The 20,569-nt window shown below is 50.3% G+C and overlaps 1 protein-coding gene and 1 long non-coding RNA gene across 10 annotated transcripts in view; one reads left to right on the top strand and one right to left on the bottom strand.

The window, feature by feature from the left end:
* The first annotated feature begins 1,297 nt into the window (after positions 1–1,297).
* The window catches only part of LOC140404447 (uncharacterized), a 31,590-nt gene continuing 12,318 nt past the window's right edge, over positions 1,298–20,569 (top strand). Inside the window, exons 1-2 of the long non-coding RNA XR_011938508.1 lie at positions 1,298–1,449; positions 4,939–5,122. This is a non-coding gene — a long non-coding RNA (uncharacterized lncRNA). The remainder of the gene's footprint in view (positions 1,450–4,938; positions 5,123–20,569) is intronic.
* The window catches only part of LOC140404444 (hydroxylysine kinase-like), a 42,343-nt gene continuing 40,788 nt past the window's right edge, over positions 19,015–20,569 (bottom strand). For all 9 annotated transcript variants that reach the window (XM_072492994.1, XM_072492993.1, XM_072492991.1 and 6 more), the window contains one exon: positions 19,015–19,723. In XM_072492994.1, coding sequence (XP_072349095.1) covers positions 19,242–19,723 — 482 coding nt within the window. In that variant the 3' untranslated portion in view covers positions 19,015–19,241. The remainder of the gene's footprint in view (positions 19,724–20,569) is intronic.

The raw sequence follows: 20,569 nt of genomic DNA, 5'->3' as shown, positions 1-20,569 counted from the left end.
TACTTTGTTAAATAAGCACATTGTACAAAAGTTCCAGCCTGCGTCAGTGCTCGTTCAAAAGGGCATGAGAGATGGGCTGGGCTGGGATCAGAGGGGGTGCTGCAGGGAGGGTGGGGTGGGGGGAGGTGAGCGGGCGGTGGAGGTTCCCGCAGAGGGGGCGCTTGGTGGGGGGGGGGGGTGGTGGGCAGACGGTGGAGGTGTCGCAGGCTAGGGTCGCACATTACCCTGGTCAGCTGCCCTTCCTCCTCCCTCTCGCCCCCCCCTCCCCCTCCCCACCCTGTCCCCACCTCCGCCATCCCAAAGGATCAGGGGGACCATGTGATGGTATGGCCAGCTCGCATGCAGGGATCACCCAGGCGGACAGTGGAAAGTACTACCGTGGGCAGAAGGCAGACGTTGTCAAAACGATGTGGAGCACCAGAGCCTATTGCAGAGCGGGCCATCATCACCCTCCAGCCCATGGACCAGTCCCGCTGTTACTGCCAATCCAGGGCCCGCACTGGCAGTTAGGAATCACAGTGGGTTTCAGGGCATGGGGGCTTGCGGTTGGTGTAGGATGAGTAGACCACATCAAAGAGATGTAAGTGCAGTGAAATCACACACTTGAGTGATGGAATGCACTTACACCTCTTTGATGTGGTCAATGTTTACAAACATTTTGGTTTCACCACTTAGGCCACTGAAGTGTGGAGGGATATGAATGGATCAAAGCTACAGGTGGTTTGTAAAAGCTATCAACCACAGACCACTGCTTGAAAGCTATGAAAGGCTTGATTGCTAATAGATCTGTGGGATCCAGACGCAGGTCGCAACTGCTCTCCTTCGAGGAACACGAAGAGTTGCAAGGTAAGTAGTACAGCTATAACGCTTCCCACTGCCCCTGTCTGTACTGCTCTCTAGCTTCCTGAACAGGGCTCCCTTTTCTGGAGGGGGACGGGGGTTTAGTGTGAGGGTCGGGGTCTGTGTGTATGGTAGGGGTCTGTGGAAGAGTTTCCTTCAGGCAGGGGTCCCTGTTGGGGGCTTCCCTATTACAGGGTTCCCTATGGGGGGTCCCCTATTACAGGGGTCCCTGGGGGGGTCCCCATATAACAGGGGTCCCCCCCAATACAGGTGTCCATAATAGTCGAAGACGCCAGCAAATGGCATCACAGCGACTATGTTTGAGTAAATTAAGAATAAGTTACCTTCGTTGCTGCATCGCATTCCCTTATTTAATCAGCTTCATTATTTTGGTATTTCTCAGATGTCCACCATGGAGGAACCTGTTCTAATCAAAGGTGAAGGTGGAGGAGAGAGTTCACAGTCTGAGGTTGTCGAACTCGATGTTAAGTCCGGAAGGCTGGAACGTGCCTAACTGGAAGATGAGGTGCTGTTCCTCCAGTTTGCGCTGGGCTCCATTGGAACATTGTAGCAGGCCGAGGATGAGCACGCGGGCGTGAGAGCAGGACGGTGAGTTGAAAGACGTGCTTGTTGGGTGAATTGGACATTCTGAATTCTCCCTCTGTGTACCCGAACAGGCGCCGGAATGTGGCGACTGGGGGATTTTCACAGTAACTTCATTGCGGTGTTAATGTAAGCCTACTTGTGACAATAATAAAAATTATACTATATTAAGTGGCAAGCAACAGGAAGGTCTGGGTCCTGCTTGCGAATGGACCGGACATGTTCTGCAAAGCGGTCACCCAGTCTGCGTTTCGTCTCCCCAATGTAGAGCAGACGGCATTGGGAGCAGGAAATGCTGCTTTACCTCCTCCCCGCTCACCATCCAGGGCCTGAACACTCTTTTCAAGTGAAGCAGCGCTTCATGTGCGCCAATACAATCTGGCCTATTCCGTCTGCTGCTCAGATTTCTGCATTGGAACAAAGCAGCCCTTGTGGGGGACATCTGGATCTTTTAAAGTTTTCTTTGTAAAGAACAAAAGTTCCAAAATCCAGCTGCTGGTGAGATCACAAATAATGAGGAAAGCTTTTGGAAGAATCCCTTCTAAATGTATTCAGTACCATAAAGGCTAAAGAAGCTTCAAAACAGACTGGAACCAGGGCGGGGTCCCTCTTGCCAACTCCAGCAAGGTGCCACCACAAAACATATTCCCCCCCCCCCCCCACTCCTCCCCCCCCCTCCCTGTTCTGCAGGGACCACTCCCTCCGTGACACCCTTGTCCACTCCTCCAACACACTCAACTGCCGTCCCCTTCTCATTGTTGTGTTATGCTCTTGACGTAGCATGAGCTGCTTCCTTGATGTGCACTCTGACAAAGGAAGGTTCAGACTTGGAGATAGCTTTCACACGTTTATGAAACTGTTAACAATTCTCCTGCTTGGATTCGACGCTACTGTTAATCCTGCTATAGCTACTCAGACTAACTAACCAGTCTGCTACAATCCACGTGGTGGGTGTGATGTTCAATCAACCCTGTGTCTGTACTCACTGAGAGTCTCCACTGGAAAGAGGCTGAGCATGTGTGCTGTGTCCTTTTATATGGGTTGGTGTAATGCCCTCCTGTGGTAGTGTCACCTCTGTGTGTATCATGACTGCCCATTGGCCGTGTCCTATCTTACTGATCTATTGGTTGTCTGCCTGTGTGTCATGTCTCTGGTGCTCCCTCTAGTGTCTAGCCAGGTGTAGTGTATGTACATTAACCCTTTGTGTACTTACAGTGATGCATATCACCACACTCGTGACATCTTCCCTTGAAATCGCAGAAGGTGCAACGCCTTTCCCTTAACCCCCTTCCCCCGCGCCATTCAAGGCCCCAAACACTCCTTTCGTTGCTCCCAGTGGGGTCTCCACTGCATTGGGGCGACTGAACACAGGCAGGGTGATTGCTTTGCACTCCAACTTCACTCAGTCCACAAGCATGACCTCGGCCTTCCTGGTGCTTGGCGCTGTCACTCAGCACCTTGCTCCCATGCCCACATACCCGCCCTTGGCCTGCTGCAATGTTCCGGGTGAGGTCCATCACAAGCTGGAGGAACAGAGTCTCGTCTTCCGATGAGGCATGTTACAGCCCTCTGGACTCAACATTGAGTTCAACACATTTAGACTCTGACCTTCTCCTCCATCTTTTCTTTACTATCCCAGACATTTATTTTCTCAATGCATAAACCCTCCCTTTCCCCTCCCCCCACACCAGGCCATCTGTCTCTTGTTTTAAAAACAGAAAATGCTGGATAATCACAGCACGTTAGGAATGGAATCTGATTCCTTTGGTTTATTGAACATCAACCAGCAGAGACTCACCAAACATTTGCGGTGAGATTAGTACCTTTATTGCAACAATGCTTCTTTTTTTCTCCATCGCCTACACCCACCACCCCTCCCCCCCCACCCTGCCCTGCCCCAGGGGCCACTGCCTGAAGCCGTTGGCAGCCTCACGCATTCCGCTTACCCCTGCATCATCCTCAAAGCAGAAAGCATCAAATAAAACTGTGGTGTCATGGAACACGTCCCTGCTCCCCACCCCCTGCTCCCCACCCTGCCGGCTGCAGAGCGTTCGGTCAATAAAATCACTTCAAACAAATTTCACAAAGTCTGAATTTAGATGCTCCCTCTGCCACTCCCCTTCCCGGATTGAATACAATTCACACCTCTTGCATTCCAGTTCTCCGTGCTCCCCACCTACCTCCAGGCTCCAGCCACCAAAGCAGCCCAGAAGGCAATCAGAATTATTATAGATTTTCCACGCTGCTGCTCAGTAGGGGGCAGCTGGCAGTGCAAACTGAGTTTAACTCAATTTTCTCTTTAGCACAGCCAATTTCATAGTCCAACCTCATAGTTCCCTGCTCCCAGGTCAGGAATGAACATTTTAAACACCTGGGGCGGGATTCTCCGCAATTGGCGCGATGTCCGCCGACCGGCGCCAAAAACGGCGCTAATCAGTCCGGCATCGCGCCGCCCCGAAGGTGCGGATTCCTCCGCATCTTGAGGGGCCGAGCCCTAACCTTGAGGGGCTAGGCCCGCGCCGGACTGATTTCCGCCCCGCCAGCTGGCGTGAAAGGCCTTTGGTGCCCCCACTAGCTGGCGCAAAACTGACTTTGCCGTGCGGCGCATGCGCGGTAGCGTCAGCGGCCGCTCACGGCATCCCCGCGCATGAGCAGTGGAGGGGGTCTCTTCCGCCTCCGCCATGGTGGAGACCATGGCGAAGGCGGAAGGAAAAGGGTGCTCCCACGGCACAGGCCCGCCCGCGGATCGGTGGGCCCCGATCGCGGGCCAGGCCACCGTGGGCGCACCCCCGGGGCCAGATCGCCCCCCCAGGACCCCGGAACCCGCCGGTAAGAGAGGTGGTTTGATTCTCGCCGGCGGGACAGGCATTCCAGCAGCGGGACTTCGGCCCATCGCGGGCCGGAGAATCGCCGGGAGGGGCCCGCCATCCGGCGCGGCGTGATTCCCACCCCCGCCGAATAACCGGTGCCGGAGAATTCGGCAACCGGCGGGGGCGGGATTCACGCCAGCCCCCGGCGATTCTCCGACCCGGCGGTGGGTCGGAGAATCCCGCCCCTGATCCTGGGACTGTTGATGCTGAGGGCGGCACAGTGGTTAGCACTGCTGCCTCACAGCGCCAGGCACCCGGGTTCAATTCCGGCCTTGGGTGACTGTGTGGAATTTGCACGTTCTCCCCGTGTGTGCGTGGGTTTCCTCCGGATGCTCCGGTTTCCTCCCACAGTCCAAAGATGTGCAGGTGAGGTGGGTTGATGGATTGACCATGCTAAATATCCCCTGAAGTGTGCAGGGATTTGCAGGTTGGGTGGGGTTATGGGGAGTGGGCTTGGGTGGGGTGTCGGTGCAGATTCGATGGACTGAATGGCTCCCTTCTGCACTGTCGGGATTCTATGAATTGTGCAGGGAGACAGAATTCCAGAACAGATCCCTGGGGATTAATCGCCCAGCACGATCCATGTATTGTTTGGGAGCTGCTAATGGATTGGTCTCTTTGTCAGGAATTCCAGCATCCTACCCGGGAGAGTCTGCAGCGAGAGGATTTCCTCTGGAAGCTCTCAAACACTCACAAGCTGGACAAGTACCTTCACGTGATGGAGGAGGGAAGCGATCGCCAAATGGTGGAGCAAATTATTCAGCAATTCAAGGAAAAGATACTTCCAAATTTCAGCAAGTTTCGGAAAAGTAAGTGTCCACCTTTGTTGTGCCTGAAAGCTACTGGGTGGAAATTTCTGGAACTGGTGGGATTAATATTCTGCCAGTTGTACGGTTCTCTTGATATTCAGGTCCTATAGCCAATGGAAGCGAATATTGGGCAGAGCCTATAACATAGAAAATAGAAGCAGGAGGATTCACCGCTCTCCAAAATGGCAGATGGAGTTTCACCCTGATAAGTGCGAGGTGATTCATTTTGGTCGAAAACATTTGAATGCGGATTACAGGGTTAACGGCAGGGTTCTGAGGAATGTGGAGGAACAGAGAGATCTTGGGGTTCATGTCCACAGATCTCTAAAGGTTGCCACTCAAGTGGATAGAGCCGTGAAGAAGGCATATAGTGTGTTAGCGTTTATTAACAGGGGGCTTGAGTTTAAGAGCCGCGGGGTTATGCTGCAACTGTACATGACCCTGGTGAGACCACATTTGGAGTATTGTGTGCAGTTCTGGTCACCTCACTATAGGAAGGATGTGGAAGCATTGGAAAGGGTGCAAAGGAGATTTACCAGGCTGCTGCCTGGTTTGCAGGATAGGTGTTATGAGGAAAGATTGAGGGAGCTAGGGCTTTTCTCTTTGGAGCGGAGGAGGCTGAGAGGCGACTTAATAGAGGTTTATAAGATAATGAGGGGGATAGATAGAGTGGACGTTCAGAGACTATTTCCTCGGGTGGATGTAGCTGTTACAAGGGGGCATAGCTATAAGAATCAGGGCGGGAGATATAGGAGGGATGTCCGAGGTAGGTTCTTTACTCAGAGAGTGGTTAGGGTGTGGAATGGACTGCCTGCTGTGATAGTGGAGTCGGACACTTTAGGAACTTTCAAGCGGTTATTGGATAGACACATGGGGCACACCAGAATGACAGGGAGTGGGATAGCTTGATCTTGATTTCAGACAATGCTCGGCACAACATCGAGGGCCGAAGGGCCTGTTCTGTGCTGTCCTGTTCTATGTTCTATGTTCTCTGGGTGAAGAAATCTCTCCTCACCTCAGTCCTAAAAGGTTTACCCCTTATCCTCAACTATGACCCCTAGTTCTGGACTCCCCCACCATCGGGAACAGTCTTTCTGGATCTACCCTGTCTGATCCTGTTAGAATTTTATAAGTTTCTACGAGATCCCCTCTCACTTTTATAAACTCCAATGATCCTATTGAATGGCAGGGGGGGGGGGGGGGGGGGGGGCGGTGTGAAGGGGTGTAGTCTGTGGGTGAGAAAGGTAGTTAAGGATGTAGTGGATGAGTCTGGAGGTAGTGGATGAGTCTGGAGGTGAGTTACTCTCCGTATAATTTCCAGCCTCCAATCTCTCTTGTACCACAATATTAATTTGGTTGTATCCGGCTCAGTTTCTGGTCAAGAGTGAGCCCCCAGGATGTCGATAGTGGGGGATTCAGTGATGGCAATGCCACTGAATGCCAAGGGGAGATGGTTAGCTTTCCCTTGTTGGAGATGGTCATTGCCTGGCACTTGTTACTTGTTACTTATTAGCCCCGGCCCGAATGTTGTCCCGGTCTTATATGGGCACGGCTTGCATCACTACGACATTTGTGGTCGATGACGCTGTTTGCAATCATCAGTAAACATCCCCACATCGAACCTTCTGATGGATGGAAAGTTTTGATGAAGCGGCTGAAATTGGTTGGGCCCAGGGCACTACCCTGAGGAACTCCTGCGATGATACCCTGGGACCTCCAACAACCACCATCCTTTGTGCTAGTCATGACTCCAACCAGTGGTGAGTTTTCACTTGATTCCCATTGATTCCATATTTGCTGGGGCTCCTTGATGCTCCACTTGGTCAAATGCTGTCTTTTGATGTCAAGGGCACTTCTCCTCAACGTTCAGCTCTTTTTTCCATGTTTGGACCATGTTTGGACCCATGGGCAGCGCGGTAGCACAGTGGTTAGCACTGTTGCTTCACAGCGCCAGGGTACCAAGTTTGATTCGCGGCTTGGGTCACTGTCTGTGCGGAGTCTGCATGTTCTCCCCGTGTCTGTGTGGGTTTCCTCCGGGTGCTCCGGTTTCCTCCCACAAATACCGAAAGATGTGCTGTTCGGTAATTTGGATATTCTGAATTCTCCCTCGGTGTACCCAAACAGGCGCCGGAGTGTGGCGACTAGGGTAACTTTTTCACGGTAACTTCATTGCAGTGTTAATGTAAGCCTACTTGTGACAATAAAGATCTTTAAAAAAAAGTTGCAGTGAGGTCAGGAGCTGAGTGGCCCTGGCGGAACCCAAACTGAAAGAGTCAAAGAGCAGATTATTGCTGAGTAAGTGCTGCTTGATAGCATTATTGATGACCCTTCCACCACTTTGCTGCTGTTTTAACAAGTGTGTGCTATATAATAATTCCTTTAACAGTGTGAGATGTTGTCATGTGAGTGTCCCTTTAAGAAATTTGTGTTTATCAAATAGCTTCAGTGATGTAATTGTGTGGGTGCAGCAGGGCTGTGGCTCTGGTTTTTACTTTCATTTTGAGCTGGGAGCTGGGCTGTGGCTCTGAGTTTTACTTTCGGTTTCGACAGTTGGAAACTGTATTCAGACTACAAGGATGTTGGTCTCTCTCTCTCTCTCTCTCTGCATGTTAAAAGGTGTCCAGATCACTTGATGCTTTAAAAGTGATAGCTTTTATTTCTGGAAAGAACTCAAACTACTATTTTGGGTAAAAGAGTTTTTGTCTGGTTATCTGGATGTTGTTACTTCAGTGAAACAGTGAATGGATGTTATTAAGGGTTATATATAGAGTACTGTAGCTGTGTGAGGTATTTATGTTTGTAGCTGAAAAAAATGCTACTGTGGATGTTTATAAAATGTTAACTGAATTTGTAGAATAAACTTTGTTTTGTTTAAAGTGCTTACGGCCTCTGTTGAATAACACCTGAAAAGTTGGCCCTTGTGCTCTTCGTAACCAAAATGCTGGTTCTCTGCCGCTCTTCCCAGTCGCTGGTTCTGGCGAGATACAATATTCTGCTGTACCCTGGAAATGCAGAATACCTCCTGACCACAGCAAGAAGTGGCTGGAAGTGTTTGCACCAATTGTGGTCACTGGGTAAAGAGGCAGTGGAAAAAATTTGGTACGAGGCAGCCAAACCCCACTGCACTTGATGCAAATCCAGTTGGTTCTGTGTTGCCAATATCTAAATGCAAATCTTTCTTCATTGTCTAAACAGTAATGCAAAGATATGGGGGGAACTTTTCCTGTTTTAGTAAAGAGGCAAACTTGCCATAGTCCCAGGTGACCATAGGTTGCTTTCCCCTTTGAGGGGCAGAGCTGACTGATCGTGATTTAACCCGAGGATCACCACACCTCGGGCGAGGGGCAAGGTTGAGAAGGTTCATGAATAATCTCAACCGGTACGGGAATTGAACCTGCGTTGACGGCCTCAGTCTACATCACAAACCAGCCGTCAAAGCCAGCTGAGATAAAGCAGCCCCTTGGTTTTTTGGGGGGGGGGGGTGGGGGGGTGGGGGGGAATGGCGGAAGGGACAGAAGACCCCGAAACGGCTTTTACACCGACGAATTTCCCCACTTGATTATCCCCTTCCCCCACCAATGACAATTTGAACATTCATATCAAGCATTTACACCCGATTGCCTTTTTAAAAATAATCTTTATTGTCACAAGTAGGCTTACATTAACACTGCAATGACGTGACTGTGAAAAGACCCGAGTCACCACACTCCGGCGCCTGTTCGGGTACACAGAGGGAGAATTCAGAATGATCAAATTACCTAACAGCACGTCTTTTGGGACTTGTGGGAGGAAACTGGAGCACCCGGAGGAAACCCACGCAGACACGAAACCCTCCCATGCAGCAGTGCCAACCACTGTGCTACCGTGCTTCTCCGTTGGACTGTACATTCACGTTGTCACGAGGGAACGCTGACGTCAATCACGACATGCACCCGGGTGAACAGAGCCCGCGAGAGGTTGAGGGATGTGCGTAGCCCCAGAGGAGGAGGGAGTAAGGGGTAAAGTCCTGAGGTGTCTGCAGGGGTGGGGAGCGGATGTTCTGAGGGTTTGCATGTTTTATTTCTTAAAATCCTGTGGTAAAGGCTGAGATCGTGAAAAATGTCAGAATTTCAAATAATGTGAAACTTGACCCTTGTCAGAATTGTTTTCATAGAATTTACAGTGCAGAAGGAGGCCATTCGGCCCATCAAGTCTGCACCAGCTCTTGCACCCTTGAGCACCCTACCCCAAGGTCAACACCTCCACCCTATCCCCATAACTCAGTAACCCCACCCAACACTAAGGGCAATTTTGGACACTAAGGGCAATTTATCATGGCCAATCCACCTAACCTGCACATCTTTGGACTGTGGGAGGAAACCGGAGCACCCGGAGGAAACCCACGTTCACACGGGGAGGATGTGCAGACTCCGCACAGGCAGTGACCCAAGCCGGAATCGAACCTGGGACCCTGGAGCTGTGAAGCAATTGTGCTATCCACAATGCTCCCGTGCTGCCCCACAGGGACATTTTGCTGTAACGTTGATGGATCCTGTGTCTTATCAAAATAACAATACTCAACTGGAAAAAGTTTTATGTTTATTTCTAACATATGGTTAACATGTCTGTGAGATCATTACTGCTGTTAATAATTGCAGCAAGGTCGGTGAATACTTTTGGGTTGAAGAACGATATATCCTGATGTGCTCAACATGGCGAATTTTGGGAACAATTCTAAAGGCGTCCTGGTGTCCAGGATGACCATATTCCAGTTGATCCAAGTCGTATATCGAAAGCTCGGGGGTCAGAGAGGTGTTCGAAAAGGATCTGATTTTACAAACAGTAACCAGACTGTGGATCCTCGTCTTCCTGTTAAACAGAGGCCCCCCCCCGAAGGAGGAAACTGCCCTTCAATCTGGTTTAGCTCAGTGTGCTAGACAGTTAGTTTGTGATGCAGAACAAGGCCAGCAGCGCAGGTTCAATTCCCGTACCAGCTTACCTGAAAAGACGCAGGAATGTGGCGACTAGGGGCTTTTCACAGTAACTTCATACTTGTGACAATAAAAGGTTATTACTGTTATCTCCTCCAGCTCCTCCGACAGATCTGCTCCCACCTAACTTTAACCTCCTGTACATTCCCAATTTTAATCACTCACCACCACGTCAACTGTGGACGCTCGGTTCTGGAATTCCGTCCCCGTGTCTCGCTCCCTCTCTTTCCTTTTTTAAAATGCTCCTCCAAATTTACCTCTTTGACCAAGCTTTTATCCATCGACCTCAATATCACCTGAGGTGTAACTTATAACTTGAATGAAATTTTAAAAATTCAAAATGCCAAAGAAATGAGCAGAAATGGTCCATTTATTGTCCAGGACCTATGTGGTCTATCCTTCAACACAGTTTTACCAGAGTGCAGTGTTTCTGTAGCAGTCCAGAGGGTTAGACTTGGTATCACATTGCACAGGAGCAACTAGCAAATGTCTAGTCTTTCAATCAGTCCTTGATATCTGCTGTCACGGAAGGAATTAAATTAAGACAGTGGCACAAATTCACCTCGAGGTGGGGATTGGCTGTGGCAGGACTTATGGACATAGGAACAGGAGGAGGCCATTCAGCCCAGTAAGACAGTCCCACCCTTTAGTTAGATCATGGTTGAACAGTGCTTCAACTCCATTCATCTGACATTGTTTCATGTCCCTTCACACCCCCACCCATCTATCCATAGAATCCATGGGATCTCTACAGAGTAGAAGGAGGCCATTCATCCCATTGAGTCTGCACCGAACCTCCAAAAGAGCACCCTACCCAGGCTCACTCCCTTGCCCTATCCACGTAACGCCACCTAAATGTGCAGGGTAGGTGGATTGCTTCACAGCTCCAGGGTCCCAGGTTCGATTCCGGCTTGGGTCACTGTCTATGCGGAGTCTGCACATCCTCCCCGTGTGTGCGTGGGTTTCCTCCGGGTGCTCCGGTTTCCTCCCACAGTCCAAAAATGTGCAGGTTAGGTGGATTGGCCATGATAAATTGCCCTTAGTGTCCAAAATTGCCCTTAGTGTTGGGTGGGGTTACTGGGTTATAGGGATAGGGTGGAGGTGTTGACCTTGGTTAGGGTGCTCTTTCCAAGAGCCGGTGCAGACTCGATGGGCCGAATGGCCTCCTTCTCCTTCTGCACTGTAAATTCTTTGATAATTTATGATAACCTTTTACACACTAAGGGGCAACTTAGCGTGGCCAATCCACCTCACCTGCACATCTGTGGGAGGAAACCGGAGCAACCGGAGGAAACCCACGAATACACGGGGAGAACGGGCAAACTCCACACAGTGACCCAAAGCCGGAATCGAACCCGGGTCCCTAGTGCTGCAAGGCAGCAGTGCTAAGCACTGGGCTAGCGTGCCGTCCATCTCAATCCTGACACCTCTAGTTGATCCTCAGCATCCAGGGTATTTCAGTGGTGAGAGTTCACCATTTACCACTGCCCTTTGCGGATAGAAATGCTTCCTAAATAGCATCATACGAACATACGGGTTGGATTCCCCGGTCGCCCCAACCGCGTGTTTCTTGCCGGCGTGCCGTTCACTGGCGGTGGCATTCCCTCTTAACACCCCTTGTCAATGGGATTTCCCATTGAAGCCATCCCACACTGCCGATAAATCCGTGGGCAGCGTGGGCTGCCAGTGGGAAAAGAGAACCTCAATGGCTGGAGTATTCCAGCCTAGATTTCGGAATAGGCCACTTCGAGCCAGTTCCGATATTCACTAAGATCATGCCTGATCTAGTTTTAAAGTTATGCCCCTGTTCTTGATTCCTTCGCATCAACCTTATTGAATACATTTTTTTCCAAACTTTTTATTTTAAGTTTAGAGTACCCAATTCATTTTTTCCAATTAAGGGACAATTTAGCGCGGCCAATCCACCTACCCTGCACATCTTTGGGCTGTGGGGGCGAAACCCACGCAGACACGGGGAGAATGTGCAAACTCCAGGATAAGAGTGGTCCGAGGATGAATGTGCTAAATTGGGGGAAGGCTAATTATAACAATATTAGGCGGGAACTGAAGAACATAGATTGGGGGCGGATGTTTGGGGGCAAATCAACATCTGACATGTGGGAGGCTTTCAAGTGGCAGTTGAAAGGAATACAGGACCGGCATGTTCCTGTGAGGAAGAAAGATAAATACGGCAATTTTCGGGAACCTTGGATGACGAGTGATATTGTAGGCCTCGTCAAAAAGAAAAAGGAGGCATTTGTCAGGGCTAAAAGGCTGGGAACAGACGAAGCCTGCGTGGAATATAAGGAAAGTAGGAAGGAACTTAAGCAAGGAGTCAGGAGGGCTAGAAGGGGTCACGAAAAATCATTGGCAAATAGGGTTAAGGAAAATCCCAAGGCTTTTTACACGTATATAAAAAGCAATAGGGTAGCCAGGGAAAGGGTTGGCCCACTGAAGGATAGGCAAGGGAATCTATGTGTGGAGCCAGAGGAAATGGGCGAGGTACTAAATGAATACTTTGCCTCAGTATTCACCAAAGAGAAGGAATTGGTAGATGTTGAGTCTGGAGAAGGGGGTGTAGATAGCCTGGGTCACATTGTGATCCAAAAAGACGAGGTGTTGGGTGTCTTAAAAAATATTAAGGTAGATAAGTCCCCAGGGCCTGATGGGATCTACCCCAGAATACTGAAGGAGGCTGGAGAGGAAATTGCTGAGGCCTTGACAGAAATCATTGGATCCTCGCTGTCTTCAGGGGATGTCCCGGAGGACTGGAGAATAGCCAATGTTGTTCCTCTGTTTAAGAAGGGTAGCAAGGATAATCCCGGGAACTACAGGCCGGTGAGCCTTACTTCAGTGGTAGGGAAATTACTGGAGAGAATTCTTCGAGACAGGATCTACTCCCATTTGGAAGCAAATGGACGTATTAGTGAGAGGCAGCACGGTTTTGTGAAGGGGAGGTCGTGTCTCACTAACTTGATAGAGTTTTTCGAGGAGGTCACTAAGATGATTGATGCAGGTAGGGCAGTAGATGTTGTCTATATGGACTTCAGTAAGGCCTTTGACAAGGTCCCTCATGGTAGACTATTACAAAAGGTGAAGTCACACGGGATCAGGGGTGAGCTGGCAAGGTGGATACAGAACTGGCTAGGCCATAGAAGGCAGAGAGTAGCAATGAAGGGATGCTTTTCTAATTGGAGGGCTGTTGCAGCTGTATAGAACCTTAGTTAGGCCACACTTGGAGTATAGTGTTCAATTCTGGTCGCCACACTACCAGAAGGATGTGGAGGCTTTAGAGAGGGTGCAGAAGAGATTTACCAGAATGTTGCCTGGTATGGAGGGCATTAGCTATGAGGAGCGGTTGAATAAACTCGGTTTGTTCTCACTGGAACGAAGGAGGTTGAGGGGAGACCTGATAGAGGTATACAAAATTATGAGGGGCATAGACAGAGTGGATAGTCAGAGGCTTTTCCCCAGGGTAGAGGGGTCAATTACTAGGGGGCATAGGTTTAAGGTGAGAGGTGCAAGGTTTAGAGTAGATGTACGAGGCAAGTTTTTTACGCAGAGGGTAGTGGGTGCCTGGAACTCGCTACCGGAGGAGGTGGTGGAAGCAGGGACGATAGGGACATTTAAGGGGCATCTTGACAAATATATGAATAGGATGGGAATAGAAGGATACGGACCCAGGAAGTGTAGAAGATTGTAGTTTAGTCGGGCAGCATGGTCGGCACGGGCTTGGAGGGCCGAAGGGCCTGTTCCTGTGCTGTACATTTCTTTGAATCTGTCTATATATGTGTTTCTGGAACAGACCTCTTCATTCACCTGAGGAAGGAGCAGCGCTCCGAAAGCTAGTGACATCGAAACAAACCTGTTGGACTTTAACCTGGTGTTGTAAGACTTCGTACTGTGCTCACCCCAGTCCAACGCCGGCATCTCCACATCATGGCTACCAACGACACCGCAAACTGCCGGCTCAAAGTGGAGAGGATCTCCAGGAAGATCGCGCATATAGACACTGACATTAAGTTTCTACAAAGATGCAAGAAAGCAGACAAGATCCCGAAAGGGCTACAGATCACAAACCCACTCAAGTCGACCTACAACACAGACTTCGGTGAGAGACTCTGCCGTCGCACCTCTCTCACACTCCTCAACCACCTCGTACACCAGCTCTACAGCAGACGACGCAACCTGGAAACCAAGATAGAGGCCATATTCTCAACTTGCGCTCAGGATGCAGCAGACCAGCTGCGGAACACCGCCAAACAGATGAGACAACAATACTATGCCACCTATATGCATACCAAGAACAGAAAGCTTGAGAAACTTGGCATCACCACCGGCAGCAACCAAGCCACCCCCGGTGTCACAGTAGAAAACAATACAGGGAAATCTATTGTCAACTTGTCAGACTACACCCTTCAACCAGATGAAATCGAAGTCCTCAGCAGAGGGCTCAATTTCTGCACCACCACCAAAATGGACCCCAACAGTCTCGCGGCAGACACGGAGGAATTCATCAGGCGAATGAGGCTCCGGGAATTCTTCCACAGACCCCAAGAGGCCAACAGCGAACCCAAGCAGACTACCAATGAACCGGAACAGCAGACCGAGAGATCTGCGGTGCGGCAACCGAAGAGGAAAGAGTCGAATTGGACCCCTCCGGAAGGCCGCTGCCCTAGACTCGACATGTATGCTCAAGCCGTCAGGAGTCGCGTCAATGCCAGATTCATCAGTCGCATTCACAAGACAGCCCCGAACGTCACCCAAGCACAACGCAATGCCATCCGCGCTCTCAAGACCAACCACAGCATCATCATCAAACCAGCAGACAAAGGGGGGGCCACTGTCGTACTGAACAGAACGGACTACTGCAAAGAAGTATACCGACAACTGAACAACCAAGAACACTACAGACAGTTACCCGCAGATCCGACCAAGGAACACATCCGCCAACTTAACAGACTGATCAAGACCTTGGATCCAGATCTTCAGAGCACCCTACGTGCTCTCATCCCACGTACTCCCCGCATTGGAGATCTCTACTGCCTCCCGAAAATACATAAGGCCAACACACCAGGCCGCCCTATCGTTTCAGGCAATGGGACCTTGTGTGAGAACCTCTCTGGCTACATCGAGGGCATCTTGAAACCCATCGTACAAGGTACACCCAGCTTCTGTCGCGACACGACGGACTTCCTACAGAAACTCAGCACCCATGGACCAGTTGAACCAGGAACATTCCTCGTCACAATGGACGTCTCGGCACTCTACACCAGCATCCCCCATGACGACGGCATTGCTGCAACAGCCTCAGTACTCAACACCGACAACTGCCAATCTCCAGACGCAATTCTGCAACTCATCCGCTTCATTCTGGATCACAACGTCTTCACCTTCGACAACAAGTTCTTCATCCAGACGCACGGAACAGCCATGGGGACCAAATTCGCACCCCAATACGCCAACATCTTCATGCACAAGTTTGAACAGGACCTACTCACCGCACAGGACCTTCAACCGATGTTATACACCAGATACATCGATGACATTTTTTTCCTTTGGACCCACGGCGAAGAATCACTGAAACGACTACACGATGACATTAATAAGTTCCAGCCAACCATCAGACTCACCATGGACTACTCTCCAAAATCAGTTGCATTCTTGGACACACTGGTCTCCATCAAGGACGGTCACCTCAGCACTTCGCTTTACCGCAAACCTACGGATAACCTCATGATGCTCCACTTCTCCAGCTTCCACCCTAAACACATTAAAGAAGCCATCCCCTATGGACAAGCGCTCCGTATACACAGGATCTGCTCAGACGAGGAGGAGCGTAACAGACATCTACAGACGTTGAAAGATGCCCTCATACGAACGGGATATGGCACTCGACTCATCGATCGACAGTTCCAACGCGCCACAGCGAAAAACCGGACCGACCTCCTCAGAAGACAAACATGGGACACAACCGACAGAATACCCTTCGTCGTCCAGTACTTCCCCGGAGCGGAGAAACTACGTCATCTTCTTCACAGCCTTCAACACGTCATTGATGACGATGAACATCTTGCCAAGGTCATCCCCACACCCCCACTACTTGCCTTCAAACAACCGCGCAACCTCAAACGAACCATTGTTTGCAGCAAACTATCCAGTCTTCAAAACAGCGACCACGACACCACACAACCCTGTCATGGCAATCTCTGCAAGACGTGCCAGATCATCGACATGGATACCATTATTACATGTGAGAACACCACCCACCAGGTACGCGGTACATACTCGTGCGACTCGGCCAACGTTGTCTACCTCATACGCTGCAGGAAAGGATGTCCCGAAGCGTGGTACATTGGCGAGACCATGCAGACGCTGCGACAACGAATGAACGGACATCGCGCAACAATCACCAGGCAGGAATGTTCCCTTCCAGTCGGGGAACACTTCAGCAGTCAAGGGCATTCAGCCTCTGATCTCCGGGTAAGCGTTCTCCAAGGCGACCTTCAGGACCCGCGACAACGCAGAATCGCCGAGCAGAAACTTATAGCCAAGTTCCGCACACATGAGTGCGGCCTCAACCGGGACCTGGGATTCATGTCGCATTACATTCATCCCACACCATCTGGCCTGCGAAATCCTACCAACTGTCCTGGCTTGGTACAATTCACACCTCTTTAACCTGGGGTTACCCCATCTCTGGATCTGTAAAGATTTAATCACCTGCTAATGCTCGCATCCCAAGCATTGTTTGGCATCTTTGAATTTGTCTATATATATGTGTTTCTGGAACCGACCTCTTCATTCACCTGAGGAAGGAGCAGCGCTCCGAAAGCTAGTGATTCAAAACAAACCTGTTGGACTTTAACCTGGTGTTGTAAGACTTCGTACTGTGCTCACCCCAGTCCAACGCCGGCATCTCCACATCATGTACATTTCTTTGTTCTTTGTTCCACACGGACAGAGACCTGGGGCCGGGATCGAACCTGGGACCTCGGCGCTGTGAGGCCGCAGTGCTGACCCACTGCGCCACCGCGCTGCCCTATTGAATACATTATTGTCAAATATTTTGAACACCTCAATAAAATCAGCTGTTGATTTTCTAGCTCACAGAACATGGAACAGTACAGCACAGAATCGGGGCAGCACAAGCTGCCTGTTCTCATTTAGCCGCAGTAGCGCTCTGGAGAATCTTACTGTACCCCCCCCACGGGCATTCCGTCCTTCCTGAGCGGAGGGGCTCAGAACTGAACGCAGTTAAACCCGATGGGCCTGATCCAGGCTGGATTTGTCTCACTCTCCTCCCGTCTAAACCCAGGTCAGCCACATTTAAACTCTCCTCGGTTCTTTATCGCCCAAGGGCAGGGCCCAGGTTAGAGAATACACCGGTTTGCTGGATTTTGGACCAGGTCACAGTAAGAGTGGCGATGCACAGGATGGGATCCAGCATTACCCTAATCCATGGGAATAACAGCTGAAAATTTATTGATATCATGGATATTTTGGAATGAGGATTTTGCTCTAAGCAGCCACTAGGTGGAGCCTTTTGCTGCAATCAACAGATACATTTTGTTGAGACCTTCCGGAGGACAACAGGTCACACGGGACAGTCCGGCACGGGACAGTCTGACATGGGACAGTCGGCACGGGACAGTCTGACACGAGACAGTCCGGCACGGGACAGTCTGACACGAGACAGTCGGCACGGGGCAGTCTGACATGGGACAGTCGACACGGGACAGTCTGACACGGGACAGTCGACACGGGACAGTCTGACATGGGACAGTCTGACACGAGACAGTCGGCACGGGGCAGTCTGACACGAGACAGTCCGGCACGGGATAGTCTGACATGGGACAGTCCAACACGAGACAGTCCGGCACGGGACAGTCTGACATGGGAGATCTAATAGAAACTTACAAGATAATGAATGGCTTAGATGGGGTGGACGTAGGGAAGTTGTTTCCATTAGCAGGGGAGGCTAGGACCCGGGGGCACAGCCTTAGAATAAAAGGGAGTCACTTTAGAACAGAGATGAGGAGAAATTTCTTCAGCCAGAGAGTGGTGGGTCTGTGGAATTCATTGCCACAGAGGGCGGTGGAGGCCGGGACGTTGAGCGTCTTTAAGACAGAAGTTGATAAATTCTTGATTTCTCGAGGAATTAAGGGCTATGGAGAGAGAGCGGGTAAATGGAGTTGAAATCAGCCATGATTGAATGGTGGAGTGGACTCGATGGGCCGAATGGCCTTACTTATGCTACTATGTCTTATGGGACAGTCTGACACGGGACATTCTGACACGGGACAGTCTGACACGGGACCGTCTGACACGGGACCGTCTGACACGGGACCGTCTGACACGGGACATTCTGACACGGGACAGTCTGACACGGGACAGTCTGACACGGGACAGTCTGACACGGGACAGTCTGACAGGGGACAGTCTGACAGGGGACAGTCTGACACGGGACCATCTGACACGGGACCGTCTGACACGGGACCGTCTGACACGGGTTGTTCAAACACATTGCTCAAACCCATGGGGAGGTTTACCATAAGGCCTCTTCCCCTTCCCAGGAATCAGGTGTCAGTGGGTAGCAGCCACTTACCCCCAAAGTGGGTATGAAACTGGCTCTGTAATATTTCCAATAGATCAAGTGGCCCAGGGTTCATGGAAAGGTCAGATGCGGGCTTAGTGTTCCTTTCCCTGGTCCCAGCTTTCTGTTTTCAACTCCTGACATGAAAAAGAGGAGTCGGTGAAGGTAATATACTACTGCTCAGCCATTTGGGGAAGAGCGCACACTGTTACAGGCGATACAATAATCGTTTTGGGATCTTTGTCCTCACTGTTAAAGATCCCGTTAATCTTGCTGAAAAGAGAGACATGTCTTGCACTCATCGGGACAAATGCAAGAGCACCAAATTTCAAACAGTGACAACAATTTATGTTGCAGGAGGAAAGGCTGCGGATTGGTTGGCAAGTTGATTCTGATTGGCCGTGGAGAAAACAATGGGCGATTGGCTGAGGCGTTGCCATGGAGAGAACAATGGGGAATTATAGGCTTTCCAAGTTTATGGGTAATCCCGAAAAAGAACAAGGCTTGAACGTATATCTTTTGTTTGCAGAGGAGTCCCTTCACGTTTTCCACTCTATCTCTGATACGAGCTGGCAGTATCAAACCAGATCTTTTCCACTGCCTCTTTACCCAGATCCCGTAGCTGGAGCAGACACCTCCAGCCTTTCCTCACTGAGATCATGATGTATTCTTCATTCTCTGGATCTAGCAGGACACTGTGCTCGGCAATAAGCAGCGACTGAGAAAGCCTGCACAGCACCAGCAGGAAGAGGGCGCCTCTCTCCTGCTCCGACAGTGGGATCACACTCTCGAAACCGGCAATAACGTGGCCCCCCACCCTGATGGGGTCACTGTTCATAATGGTTAGATACGTGATGCTTATAGCCAGTTCGTAGACAAAGCAGCCGTAGTTCATGTCGCCAAAGTCCAGGATAGCAGAAATCCGGAATTCCGTTTGTGGGTGAGTCGGGCCGGGTCTCCCCTCCACACCTCCCGCTGATGGATCCATGGGTTCCAGCAGGATGTTGTTTTCGTTGCAGTCTCCATGAATAATGCCTGGAGAAATGGAAAAAAACTTTGACCATACATTTCTGAGGGAAGAACACTGGTTATAGGAATCAGATAGCATTGATTCATTCAGATACGATTTCTTGACAAAAACAATATATATTTTAGAAATTAACATAGAGTACCCAATTTTTTGTTCCAATTAAGGGGCAATTGAGCGTGGTCAATCCACCTACCCTGCACATCTTTTGATTGTGGCGGGTGAAACCCACGCAGACACAGGGAGAATGTGCAAACTCCACACGGACAGTGACCCGGGGCCGGGATCGAACCTGGGTCCTCAGCGCTGTGAGGCAACAGTGCTAGCCACTGCACCTCCGTACCACCCTTGACAGAAACAATATTATGCGATGCATGGTTTGGAGGAACTATGACTTTGGACTTTGACCAAGCAGAATTTCATCACCTTACATCTGGGTCTGTTCTGGGTTAATTGTCATAGACTAACTGATAGAGAGAGATCACTAGCAATACTTATACGAACATACATAAGAACATATGAATTAGGAGCAGGAGTAGGCCACTAGGCCCTGATGCACTATCAATTACGACGATACGAGAGTAGAATGTAATCGAGGCTTTATTACACAGAGATGTGTGGCCTCCTACAGCAACTTACAAAATGGCTGCTGTTCGGAGAGCACACACATTTATACTCCGCCTCCTGGGCGGAGCCAGCAGGCAGGGATCTACCCCTGTACCTGTTACCCCACAAGAGGAAGCATCCTCTCCACATCCACCCTGTCAATATCCCCTCAGGATCGTCCCCTCTCACTCTTTATAAACTCTAATGGATACAAGCCCAGCCTCTCCAACCTTTCCTCACAAGACAAC

This window comes from Scyliorhinus torazame, chromosome 30 (genome assembly GCF_047496885.1).
Source record: "Scyliorhinus torazame isolate Kashiwa2021f chromosome 30, sScyTor2.1, whole genome shotgun sequence".
Lineage (NCBI taxonomy): Eukaryota > Metazoa > Chordata > Chondrichthyes > Carcharhiniformes > Scyliorhinidae > Scyliorhinus > Scyliorhinus torazame.
Note: the sequence above shows the minus strand (reverse complement) of the source record. Positions and strands in the feature narration are given on the sequence as shown.